This window comes from Egretta garzetta, unplaced genomic scaffold (assembly GCF_000687185.1).
Source record: "Egretta garzetta isolate BGI_Z169 unplaced genomic scaffold, ASM68718v1 scaffold112, whole genome shotgun sequence".
Classification (NCBI taxonomy): Eukaryota; Metazoa; Chordata; class Aves; order Pelecaniformes; family Ardeidae; genus Egretta; species Egretta garzetta.
This window is the reverse complement of record NW_009258884.1, coordinates 2,989,457-3,001,224: the sequence shown is the minus strand read 5'-3', so window position 1 is coordinate 3,001,224 and position 11,768 is coordinate 2,989,457. Positions and strand designations below refer to the sequence as shown.

The window sequence follows — 11,768 nt, the reverse complement described above, 5'->3', positions numbered from 1 at the left end:
CTGAGCTTATAGGGCCTTTAATAAATGGGCAGTTGATAAGTAAAAACAATACAAAAGAACTGGAAGTTCTCATCTATCAGAGCTCATAGCACAACAGGAAATTGTCAACCATAAACCATTAGGGAAGGTGTTTGGTTTTTGTAAACTTACTGCCACTGCAGACAAACAAATCGCAGGTGGGCTTCTTTACAATTATATGTACAATAATGAGGTTTATATATTACATTTGTGTTTATGTAATCTTTGTAGATCAACACATTTATTTCATGTAGATAGACAAGGAAAACATTTTAAGCAGTGTTACAAATATTTTGGTGGAATAAAGCTTATTCTGTAAATACACTGCAGAAGCTGTTCTGTCTTTTGCTGAGCCCTTGCTTTCTGGCATAACTCAGGGGGACTCCTTACTGTTCAGGTACCTTTCTGTAAAATCAGTGTAAGAGTAATCTTCTTCCCCAAGAGCCAGGGGGAAGTCTAGGTCCTCTGTGTAATGCTGATGAATGTTCCACTGCCAATTTAAAAATAGTTGTTTATATTAAGGAATTTCTACTGACTTATTTATAGCATTCCTTTAGAAGAAAGCATATGACGTAAAAATCAAGTACAGTATTTTGAATATTTCTCAACATCAGCTCATCAATCCTGAAAGCCAGAGGTAAATACTAGATGAACAAAGCCAGGATTCTCATAGGTTGTTTTAAACTAAATAATCCACTATCTACTTTCCCAGTCAACCAGCTACATAAATAAATAAGAGACTGTATCCAGCTCTAGTCCAAATAATCAGCAGGCTGCAGTATACAGGGTGCAGTCCCTGATACCACAGTGGGCTCTTTGTGAATGTGCTGCTAATGCCTGCCAGATGCAGCTTCCTAAAGCCTGAAGTGTGGTCTGCTTCCTCACCTGGTTATCTGCCGCTGGGGAAGAGAGAGGGGCTGCTTTCTAGGGAAGAGAGAGGGGCTGCTTTCTAGGGAGGAGCACAACTGAATCAGTGCAGGGTTTTTCTTCCATGAAGGCTCACATCACGCTTTTTCTTTATTATTGTAGTTTAACTACAAGGTTTAACATTTTGAAAGCAGAGATGGACTTTATCTAAGCCTGCATGTAGCAATTAAAGCACCCAAAAAAAGTTGGAATATGTGCCCTTTCAAGTTCCCATTTTTACTCGTCTATAAATCCCTCATTTGGAGTGGGCTAGGAAGGGATATTTTGAATATTGTGTCTCATTTTTTTCTCATTGTAGTATTACTTATAAAAGTAAGTCCTAGGGTGCTTATGGGAAGTGAGCAAATTTCTGAGTATCTGGAATTCAATGTATGCTATTATGTGATACCATATGTACTTCTCCGAAAGCCTTAGCACCTTCCCTTGCTAAGTTTAGAATTAGTTAGTACTCCTCTGAGATACTACTTTTCTGGCTTTTTTTTTTTAAAAAAAAAGCTACACAGAAACTTGCAAGTCTTTTTATTATTTATGGTTTGCATAGCAGAAAAAAATCCCTTAGAGGTGATCACTGTGTGTACCTGTTAGTTAGTCCCATACTACTTGTGAAGTCACTAACGATCTTAACCATCCTTGGTGGGTGGCAGAGGTCCCAAAGATACTGCGTTCCCACGGTCTTCATGCAGCTGGGAGAGGGACAGACATAGAGGAGAATTTGTGATTTTAATCTTCCTCAGTGTTGAGGAGGAACCGTTGACTGCTCAGCACAGCCCTAGCTTTTGGTCACACACAGCGTTGCCCACCAGCCAAATCAAGCAGGCAGGGTGTCTGAGGAGGTGATAGGGGAAGTAAAGAGACAGGGAGCACAACGTCACATCTAATGAAACTCCCTTAATACTGCTGCTCATGGCACAACTTGTTCCCTGTTTCTGAAATTAATCAGTGAAAAATACTTGGACTGTTTATAGTCTGTCATGTAGAAAATTGTGGAAAAGCACTTGGTTTTCTTCTGTGTTGACACATCTGTTAAAATGTTAATAGCATAAGAAAGAGGGTCATGACACATCATTATTTTATTTTAAACATAAAATGAAATCAAAAGCCTTTTTGTTTAGGGGATCTGTTTGAATTTACATGGTGCTAATTTTGTTTGATTTTCAAAGATCCTAGTCCCTACCAAGCTCCCTGCTTGTTGGTTTCCATTTTTTAATTTTATTAAGAGCTGATGACACAATCTCTTCTGTCTTTTTAAAATGTATTAGTCAAAGTTGGAAAACTTGGGAAGCTGCCAAAATGCAAAAAGATTTTTCTTTCCTGTTTTTGCTTTTTAAGATTAAGAGATATTTAATTACATAAACAAGGATATGAGTCCTGTCATGTATAGCGTATGTATTTAATAAACAGTATTATCTATTGGTTGAGAAAAGGTAGGTACGCAGTTTAGTTCAGCACTAATTAAAAGAAAACGAAATAAAATGCAAAGCTTTTTTAAAAGAGAGCATGATTAGAAAACAGGTTTTCAGTAGTGGATATGTTTTTTCTTAGGGAAGATTGCCATTGCTATTTTCTAGCATATTAATCTCGAAAAATTAAACATTAATGTTTGAAGTACATGCTGTTTAAATCAGCAGTATTTTTATTTTTAAAAGTACAGAACTAATGATACAGATCGAACTTGAAATAAGCGCCAAATCCTTTCAGATATTTGTCTTTTACTATGAATACAGGTTTTTTCATGTAATGAATGTCTGCTTGTGACTGGTACATCTCATGATATTTACGTGCTGGGAGAAGAGTATGTATATGCTGAATAGCACCTAGCTATTTCATAGACTATTAGAAATACAATTTTAGAAGTCATTGAGAATATTTCATCCTTCTTTATTCACTAACATATAATTCCCAAGAATGTTAAAATGGTTTTGATATATACATTGGTAGGAGGGTATAATTCCAATTTCTTTCGATTTTGGGTGTTTGTTTTCTGTGTTTTCCTTTTTTCTTCTTTTTTTTAATGGCAAAACCAGAGAACTGTAGCGTTTGTGAGTTAGTAGATATATTACAAGCATCCTTCACTTAGGAATTTGTTTCAGTACTGGCTTTAGCTATGTGTTGCTAGATGTTTTGCCTGGTTATGTGCTAGCTTCTTGCACCAGCAGACTGACCCTTGCTGTAGTGGAGGGGTACGTCTTTTTCTATTATTTTTTTGGCAGTGATTGGAGGAGGGCAGTGCAACTAAACAGTTTTCACAGACCTCCTATATCTCTGAGCATTTCTTGGACAGAGATTGTTTGTTTTGTGAAACTGCACGAAATTTTATGCAGCTTTTGAGGTACACATGTCATTGAAATAGTGTTCTTAAACTCATCACCATTTTCATTAAAAAAATATATGGCTACTGCAATACTTTGCTCATGGAAAAGGCTGATTTGTTGTATGCTTGTTAATGAACTTTTAGTTTTTCTTGCTTTCAGAAAAATACTATTGGAGAGGCTGACTTATGTAATGGGACTATTATTTAGTTGTTTGTTAGAATGGTAGAAAAAATCAGCTGTGTCAATGTAATTAATTTTATTTCTGCAATGTTTCCTTCTTATAGCCATCTGTTGGTGAAAGTCTTCAGAAAGAAGCATTGAAAAAACAAGCAATGAAACAGGTAAGGTGCTGTGGGAACTCTTCATGCCCATGGCAAATTAGGAAATTACTGCATCCATTCTCTTTTATTAAATAATCACAAAAAAGACTTAATGCTTAATTTTTTGGTATCTTTTCTTCTCCTCCCCCCTTTTTTTTCTTTTAGACTAAACTGGAGATTCAGAAGGCTTTGGAGGAAGATGCTACAGTGTACGAATATGACAGTATTTATGATGAAATGCAGCAGAAGAAGAAAGAAAGTAATGCCAGAGTGTTATCTGGAAAAGATGACAAAAAGGTCGATACCTGAAAATGTATGCTCTCTGTCTTATCTCTGTATGCTTGGAATAGCCATGATTGATTAACTTTAAGCTTTTCCAAATTAATTTTCTCATGAGGCATGCAAGTATTGTGCACAAACCCTGTCACATACAGTAGTAATTTGCAAGGATTTTGGCAAAACTGTTAGTGCATCAGATACTTCAGAGTCCTTATCCAGTGGTATTCTGGAGGGTGGCAGACTACAAGTTTCCCACCCAATTTATGATGTACATACAGCATATCTGTCTGTGTATTGCTGAAGAGAGTGTTACAGTGGAATAATAGGATTAGAGGCAGTGGGCTCTACAACAATACTACTTCTGGTAATAAAGACTCTCTGGTTATTACACCAATGAACGTAAATCGTCATTCCTCACTCACTAGTGTGCTTCCCGGAGAACTGTCAGAAGACTGAAGTAATTAACTTTATTGGTGAAGAAATGTGAGCCGATTTCCACAGCCCAATGCCTTGTTTCAAAGCATTGCTGAATTATCCTGACAAGTGATATTTTCATTGTTACTTACTTACATTTTAAACCTCTTGTCAAGTTATGTGGGTATAAAAAGAAGCTTCCCACTCCTTTACAGTAACAGAAAGGCAAGACTATTACAAGATAGAAGACAGAGGGGTGAGAAATCAAAACCCATTTAATTTCATTCAGAGCACAAATCATCCTAGTCAAAGATGGGCTGAATGTTTTGACTGAATACAGCAACCTCTCTTAGTATTGGGAAGCATGCCATATTAGTGATCTAAAAGAGAATGACAATTTATTTCAGATAGTTATCAAACAATGTGAGAACATGTTAGACTAGCTTCTGTCGGTTTTCTTCCATGACTGACTTTCTTCAACATCTCAATCAATCCCAATTGGTGTTCTCTCAGCCACCTCAATTACCTCTCAGCATCATACCTTTTTTCCCTCCTATTTTAGCCCAGATACATCCAAAATATCCTCAAAGCAGCTGAGATTAGAAAGAAGGAGCAAGAAAAAAGAATGGAAAGAAAAATTCAGAAAGAGCGTGAAATGGAAGGAGGAGAGTTTGCTGACAAAGAGGCTTTTGTGACTTCAGCCTATAAGAAGAAGCTGCAAGAAAGGGCTGAGGAGGAGGAAAGAGAAAGAAGAGAGGCAGCTCTCGAGGGTAAGATTCACACTGAGATAATTCCCCTTAAAAAGAAGTACTGCCTTGTACATGAGTTACAGCATTGTCATCTGGTATCTCTGTGAGGCTCAAGATGATTAAAATCAAAAAGGACCAGATAGCAGATACTGATTCAGATCCCACTTTGTCTGTTATTTGCCGTTGTACATGTTACTAAATGAACAGAAGCAGCTCCTCTGTCTGTGTGTCAGTACTATTTGGGTTGCTATTCTTAATTTTTAAGACTCGTAAGCCTGGGGTGCAATGATGCTTACATTCCTTACTTCAGACATTCTGTACAGCGTCCCAGGCATAGGTGTAAAGAATAGGATATAGGATCATAAGACAAATGGGGTTGGAGTGGACTTCTGAAGGTGATCTGTTCCAGCCTTTTGCTCAAAGCGTGGTCTGCTATGAGGTCAAGTCAGGTTGTTCTGAGCATTTTCCACTCTGGGCTTGAAAACTTCCAGGATGGAGATTACAGTCCTGATGGTGTCTTTAGCAATTGTGAATTGAGTCTGATGAGTATTTGTGGCACAGTAAATCCAACCTTACTTTCTCTCTCTTAGCGTACCTGGATGTGACCAAGCAGAAGGATCTCAGTGGATTTTACAGACATCTTTTAAACCAGAGGGTAGGGGAAGAAGAAATGCCTAAATGCAGCTTCCGTGAAGCCAGGTAGGGTGCAATTCCAGAAGGCTTTCAGACATAAACCAGCTTCTGGCTGTTTGTGGTTCCAGACTCACTAGAACACTGTTAAGAGCTAGGCAGAGAATACTAAAATACTGGTAGGGTAAGCTGATTACTTTATACATCTGATTAACTGAATTATTTGGAAAATGTCTAATGATTTTCTGTAAGACAGAAACAAACAGGACAGGGATGCCATTTAGAAAGTACCAAGAGGACAGTCACACTTGTAATACGGCTTGGTGTTACTCTAACCTAATATATGGCAATCTGTATTAAGTTACGTGTGTTGGATCATGAGGGAGACAAAGGGTAAAACGATGGGCACAGAGGTAAGTCATAGGAAGTGATGATGTGATACAAATTTCCTGAAAACAGTGTGGGTCTCTAACTTTGTATTTATTCCACATTTATAGGTTCATAAAAAATAAAATTGAATGTTGATGTTGTGGTAAAAGGAAATTACTCAAATATATAGGAAATCCAGTGGGAATATTTTAAAATCTTAATATATGCACATTCCAAAGCAAAGTAATGAGATGAAGCTGAATTATTTATGTAGTTGAGATGGTGAAATTCTGCCCTGTGGATAAATATGGTGAAGGGGCTGTTTCTTACATGCAACAACTGATCATTTGAAACAATTAATTCAGGTTAAACCTCACTTGAAATAGGCCTTAAACCTGGATATCACTAGTTAAATGCTTGCCATCACAAAGAAAATGCAGCTTTCATCAAGAGATCTTCTACATCTGAGATTGGATTACTGGAAAGTAAATTCTTAGCTTAAATGACGAATGTGATCACAGTGAAGTTACTCAGCTATCTGGAATAAGGGAATTCTTGATTATGTCTTTAGCATACAGATGTGCCACCTTATTGGAAATAAATAGGGAAAAGTACTGTAAAAGAAATAGGAAGTAAGAATTAGTTACTGGCTGGAAGAAAAGCAGAACAGCTTCCTCAATTTAAGCAGAAAAAGGGAAATTTGACGCCACAGTTTTGTTGTTTGAGACTTAAAGTATTGGTATACGTATGTGTTTGGGAAACATCCTGTCTCAGGCTTTCACCAAACACCTGCCTGGTTTCAGTGGTGCACAAAGGTTGCTACTGAGGTGGTTAAATGAATTATGCATTTTATGGTTTCTTCTTTTTATTGATGAAATCTAAATTATTCACTTGCATCTCTTTGTGAAAACAGTAGCAGCAGTGGTCAGCCCACTTCACTGTCCATTCGCTTTAATAGTTCTTCTTTCAGAGTGTCTTCAGGAAGATGTAGTTTTGTACTGTGTAGAGATCATTTGAATGATGGTTCCTTAATCTTGCAAATTAAGGAAATGTTCCTTTTGTGAGTTTTTATATAACATTAATTCAAGAGAAAACGAGTAGTCCTGTAAATGGTACTGCCAGCAAGGCTTTCAAATAAGCTCAGGTGTATATTTTAATTCTATCTTTTCTTATGGTGGTACAATAGGATACAGAGAGAAAACAGCTTGAGATTTAGATCTCAGAAGTTGCATCACTCGTCCCTAGTGTGATCCACTTTGACTTGTCATTTTAATTAATTGGATTACTAAATAAATTATCAAACTTTTTAGCATAATTTTTAGTCATTGTGTATAGACTAATCATGCTTTCAAACATGCATCAAATGTTCAATCTAGCTAGATGGTGTGCTGATTCATAAGAATTTACCACAATTACTGTAGCTGTATGATTAGAAAGAAGAGACGTGTGGCTTGTGTGAGTAAACATGTATTTCCTTATCAATCAGAAAAGAATGACAAAGCATAACCTTTCTGTCTACTGCCCTAATGGGTCCTCCATGGGTCGGCTTTTTGTATTTAAGCATCTATGAGCTGTTAAAAGATACTCATTTCTATCTAGCCACAAGAGCGAGATCTTCAGAAATACTGGATTAAAAAAATCTACTGCTACTACTAACGGAGGTTATTTTCCTACCTCTGTCAACAAAACGTACAACCTGCTGCTTCTCTGGATAATTATCTGATGTGAATAGAGGAATAAACACATAGGAAAAAATGTGAAGCTTGCCAAAAAGCTTATACAAGAATCCAAATCTATGTCTTTTTCCTCAGATGGAGGCTACAGATACTTAATCATAGTCATTCTGTTAGATAAATTCATCAGCTCACAGTCACCAATGAACCAGATACAGATACTTAATAGAAATCCTTTCTGCTGGATTCCTGGACCCTGAGCCACAGATAGATTTGCTTTCTTAGACTTTTCAGTAGCATTTTTTGCTTAAGTCCTGACCAGAAGTCAGTTTGTAGAAAAGTCTGAGATTTCAGGCTGTGTAATGTTGTTCTTTTCTTTTTTAACATAAAAAAATGTAGGATAAAGGAAGAAAAATCTGACAGTTACGATGAATCCAACCAAATGAACAAATGCCCATATGAAAGGCAAAGACCGAAGCCCTCTACCAAGAAAGAGAATAACCCAGACGCTGATACTGACTTAGGAACTGATAGTAGTGATGATGATAAGAGACACAAAAATAGTAAAGTAAATTTGAAAAAGAAGAAAAAGAGAGAGAGCTCTGTGAGCAGTGAAGAGGAGGCTAAACATCAGAGGAGCCAGAGGCATTCCAGGTCACCAAGCTCATCCAGTGTGGAGGAAGAGCTACGCACAAAAGCCCAAACAAATCATCTTACAAAGAAGGGAGAGAGCAGACCAAGCAGAAGGGGAAATGATGAACAGTACAGGGAAAAGGATTACGAGAGAAGTAGGACCCACGAAAAGGATCACCAGAGGGAAAAGGAAGAGCGACATAGATACGGGGATCACACTAATAAAGATAACTACAGAAGGAGGGAAGAGCAAGATGATAAACAAAGGGGGAAGGAAAGAAAAGAGAGGGAGGGACATGGCAGAGAATCAAGGAAGGCGAGGGAGAGAGAAGAGAAGGTCTTGGAAAAAGAACGAGAGAAAGAAAGAATAAGAAATGGTAAAGATAGATATAATGACAGAGAGAAGGAGAGAGGAGAGAAATGCAGAGAAAAGGAAGATCATGTGAAGGAGAGGAGAGAGAAATATGGTCGTGATGAAAAGAAATACAGAGAGAGGAGGGAAGGTACTCCTACATCTGTAGAAAAAGATGGAGAGGCTGATCTGGAAAATGAGAGAAAGGGAAAAGAGAGAGAGGTGGATGAGAAGGGAAGATCCAGCTCTGGAATTTTGTCTGAGCAGAAACGTAAAGCTGGAGAAGAAGGGGAGAAAGAGGGGAAAGAACAAGCACAGAAACCGCCTGAGAGCCTGAGCAAATTTGCCAAACGGAGCAATGAAGAGACAGTCATGTCAGCAAGGGACCGCTATTTGGCAAGGCAAATGGCACGTGTCAGTACTAAATCCTACATTGAGAAGGAAGAAGATTAATGTCATGTGGTGGACAAAAACACTTGGTCTGTCAACCAGGAAAAAAAGCCACTGCTGCACAGACTCTTGTACAGAAGTAAAAGTGTATCCTAGGTATTTATTCCTGGCTTTCATTTAAGAAATTGTGTCCCATAACAGAAGAACTTTTGAAATGGATTCATGGATCACTTGATGCGCACCCTTAGTCTGTTTATACAGTTGAAATATTAAATTTGGCTGACTCTGTCCACCCTGGCCTTCAGTACCCTATCCTTGGTACTTGAAGAGTCTGGGAAAGACCTAGGCGTGTTAAACAATGTAAAGTGAGAATACTTCCCCCTGGCAGCCCCTACACCTTTCACCAGCTGAAACAATGAGCTCTGCTCAAAGAAAGGTGTTCTCAGGCCTTAGCAGGAGTCATTGTTGCCCACTGATGCTCTCAAAATTGAGAAGCAAACCTGTAAAATTGTGAAAAATGCAAGAAAATCATCCTGAATAATAATCTAGGAGGTTTCTGTATGTAGTATTGTGTTTTGTAAGCTAAATGCATATTGACATATGAATTTTGTATTTATGTGTAGCCTTTTGTTTTGGGACCTGATGTACAGAAACACTTAAATAAAGTGTAAGATAAATACTGGATCTAATGCGTAAGTTTTTTAATGCTTGTGTTATTTTACTTCCTCTTTTTTGTGTGAAATGAGGTATACAAGTCTTTTTTCATGCATTACAGTCATATCTGCTTGTTCTGCTGGAGGTAGTATTTTAGATTTGTCAGTCTGTCTGTTCAAAGGTTCATAATCAAGAATAAATTTATCTCCAAACTATAACGTGGTAAGCGGGATATCTGACAGTGGTAGTTTTTAAAATAAATTTTCAACACCCTTCACAGTGGTTTCTTTCACTTTGTTCTGTAGTCAATTTATCACTTTTATGCTACAGTAAGGCGAACCAATATAAAGAAAAAAGATTTTGAGATTTGCATTTCTCTAATATTTTGTTCAGCAGACTTAGTAATGAGGCAAAATGTGAGTAAAATTAAATGCCAAGCTGGCCAGTTTACAAAGACTTGAGATGGAATGAGTTTTATGTGTAAGTTAATTGAGTAGCTAGGCATGTTCTCCAAGTTGGATCGGTTTGGTTTGCTGTTCTGTCGAAGCAAGTGTAATGTGCAGTGGTTCTTCTTTTAGAATAGAATGAAGAATATTTAGCAGGGGCCAAGGTTCAAACACTGAAGGAAATCCTCTGGGTTTTTGTCAAAGAGGCCTTGTTGGTGTAGTAAACTGGACTAGATACTCTGCTTTTTCTTGGAACTGAGTTTTATCTTTGCTCTTCCCATAAGAGAGAAGCACAAGAGAAGTCTACAGATGGTTTATGAATATTAAATTTATTACAATGACAGTTTACAGTACAAGGCACATACTGATGACTTACAGTCAGCTTGCAACACTTGTAACTAAACAGCCGCATAAATTAATACAGGTGCATCATGTACAAGTTGGCGGGAATACTTAGTTCTGTACAGCTAAAACTCCAGTTTAATTCTCTTTGCTTAAAAGGCAAACATGCTCCTAATTTACCAGTTTCGTAAATTCCTTTTCACTGTTCAGAATAGAGGGTAGGATATACTCATGTGATAAGTAAGCGGAAGATGAGCTGAAGAGAAGGAATTTGTTTGTTTGCCTCAAAACACTTTTAATTGCAGTGCAGCCCATTTGGTATCAATATAACTAGTTTTTGTACAAAAACAACGTTTAATATATGGCTACTTGTTGAGCTACCTGATACATACTGGTTACTCTAAATGTTTTCAGGTGGATATGTAAAAGGAAGAAAGAAGAATCAACAATAAAAATAAATGGAAACAATTTCTCACTATTTCAGCCACTAAGCTAAATAGAGATACTAAAAAATGAACTTACCATAAGATTTAGAAAACTTCAAACCAGTATGCCATATGAAAAAAAAAAAAAAGAATTCAGGACTAAACTGCCTTGCAAGTTCAGCTTTTATAGAATGAAAAGATGGATGTGTTTTATCTTTGTATTGTTCAGGAAAAGAAAAGCCTTTTTAATCGAATTCTGGAGGGCTTCCTTGCCCCCTCTTCCCATAAAGACCTCAGACTGGATTATCCTGGTGAAAAACGGCAAAGACCTAACATTACTAGTGATCTTCTGGACTGCTCATTTCTAAAAATATGTATATATATATTGCTTTTCATATCTTCAAATAATTAAAAAAACCTTTCACCTCTCTCAGTACATCTGTACTCACAGTGTATCATTCTCATTTTTCCACTGAGAAATTCAGGCTGAGACACCTTGCCGTATTTTACACCATGACTCTGGCCAGGTTTGTGTTAATATCAGGGCTTCTTGACTGACTTTTAATCTGCTAGAAAACAGTGGCATTTCTTGGGAAGTTGCTCAGCATTCTGTGCTAAAACCAGCCAGAGAGACAATGTCTTATCATATGTTGGTATCTTAAAGAATACAAATAAAAGATTAATCTTTTGCCATTTCAAATGCTGTTATAAAAATAGTATCAGTAGTATTGCATGCTAAATAGCAGTGATTTCTGTAATTCTTACTCTGCAAATTATTCCATTAGAAATAATGTTTCCAGTTTCAGTTTGTTTGCAAGGGCTGAAAGAGAAACTT

At 37.2% G+C, this 11,768-nt stretch overlaps 1 protein-coding gene across 3 annotated transcripts in view; it reads left to right on the top strand.

Moving 5' to 3' along the window:
• Positions 1–9,864, top strand: part of NSRP1 (nuclear speckle splicing regulatory protein 1) — a 17,524-nt gene extending 7,660 nt beyond the window's left edge. For 2 of the 3 annotated variants that reach the window (XM_009633981.2, XM_035889584.1), the window contains exons 3-7: positions 3,542–3,598; positions 3,743–3,874; positions 4,833–5,040; positions 5,610–5,718; positions 8,091–9,860. In XM_009633981.2, the coding sequence (XP_009632276.1) occupies positions 3,542–3,598; positions 3,743–3,874; positions 4,833–5,040; positions 5,610–5,718; positions 8,091–9,129 (1,545 nt within the window). In that variant the 3' untranslated portion in view covers positions 9,130–9,860. Of the gene's footprint in view, positions 1–3,541; positions 3,599–3,742; positions 3,891–4,832; positions 5,041–5,609; positions 5,719–8,090 lie in introns of those variants that run through there. The other variant, XM_035889585.1, reaches the window with a different exon arrangement.
• The last annotated feature ends 1,904 nt before the right edge of the window (positions 9,865–11,768 follow it).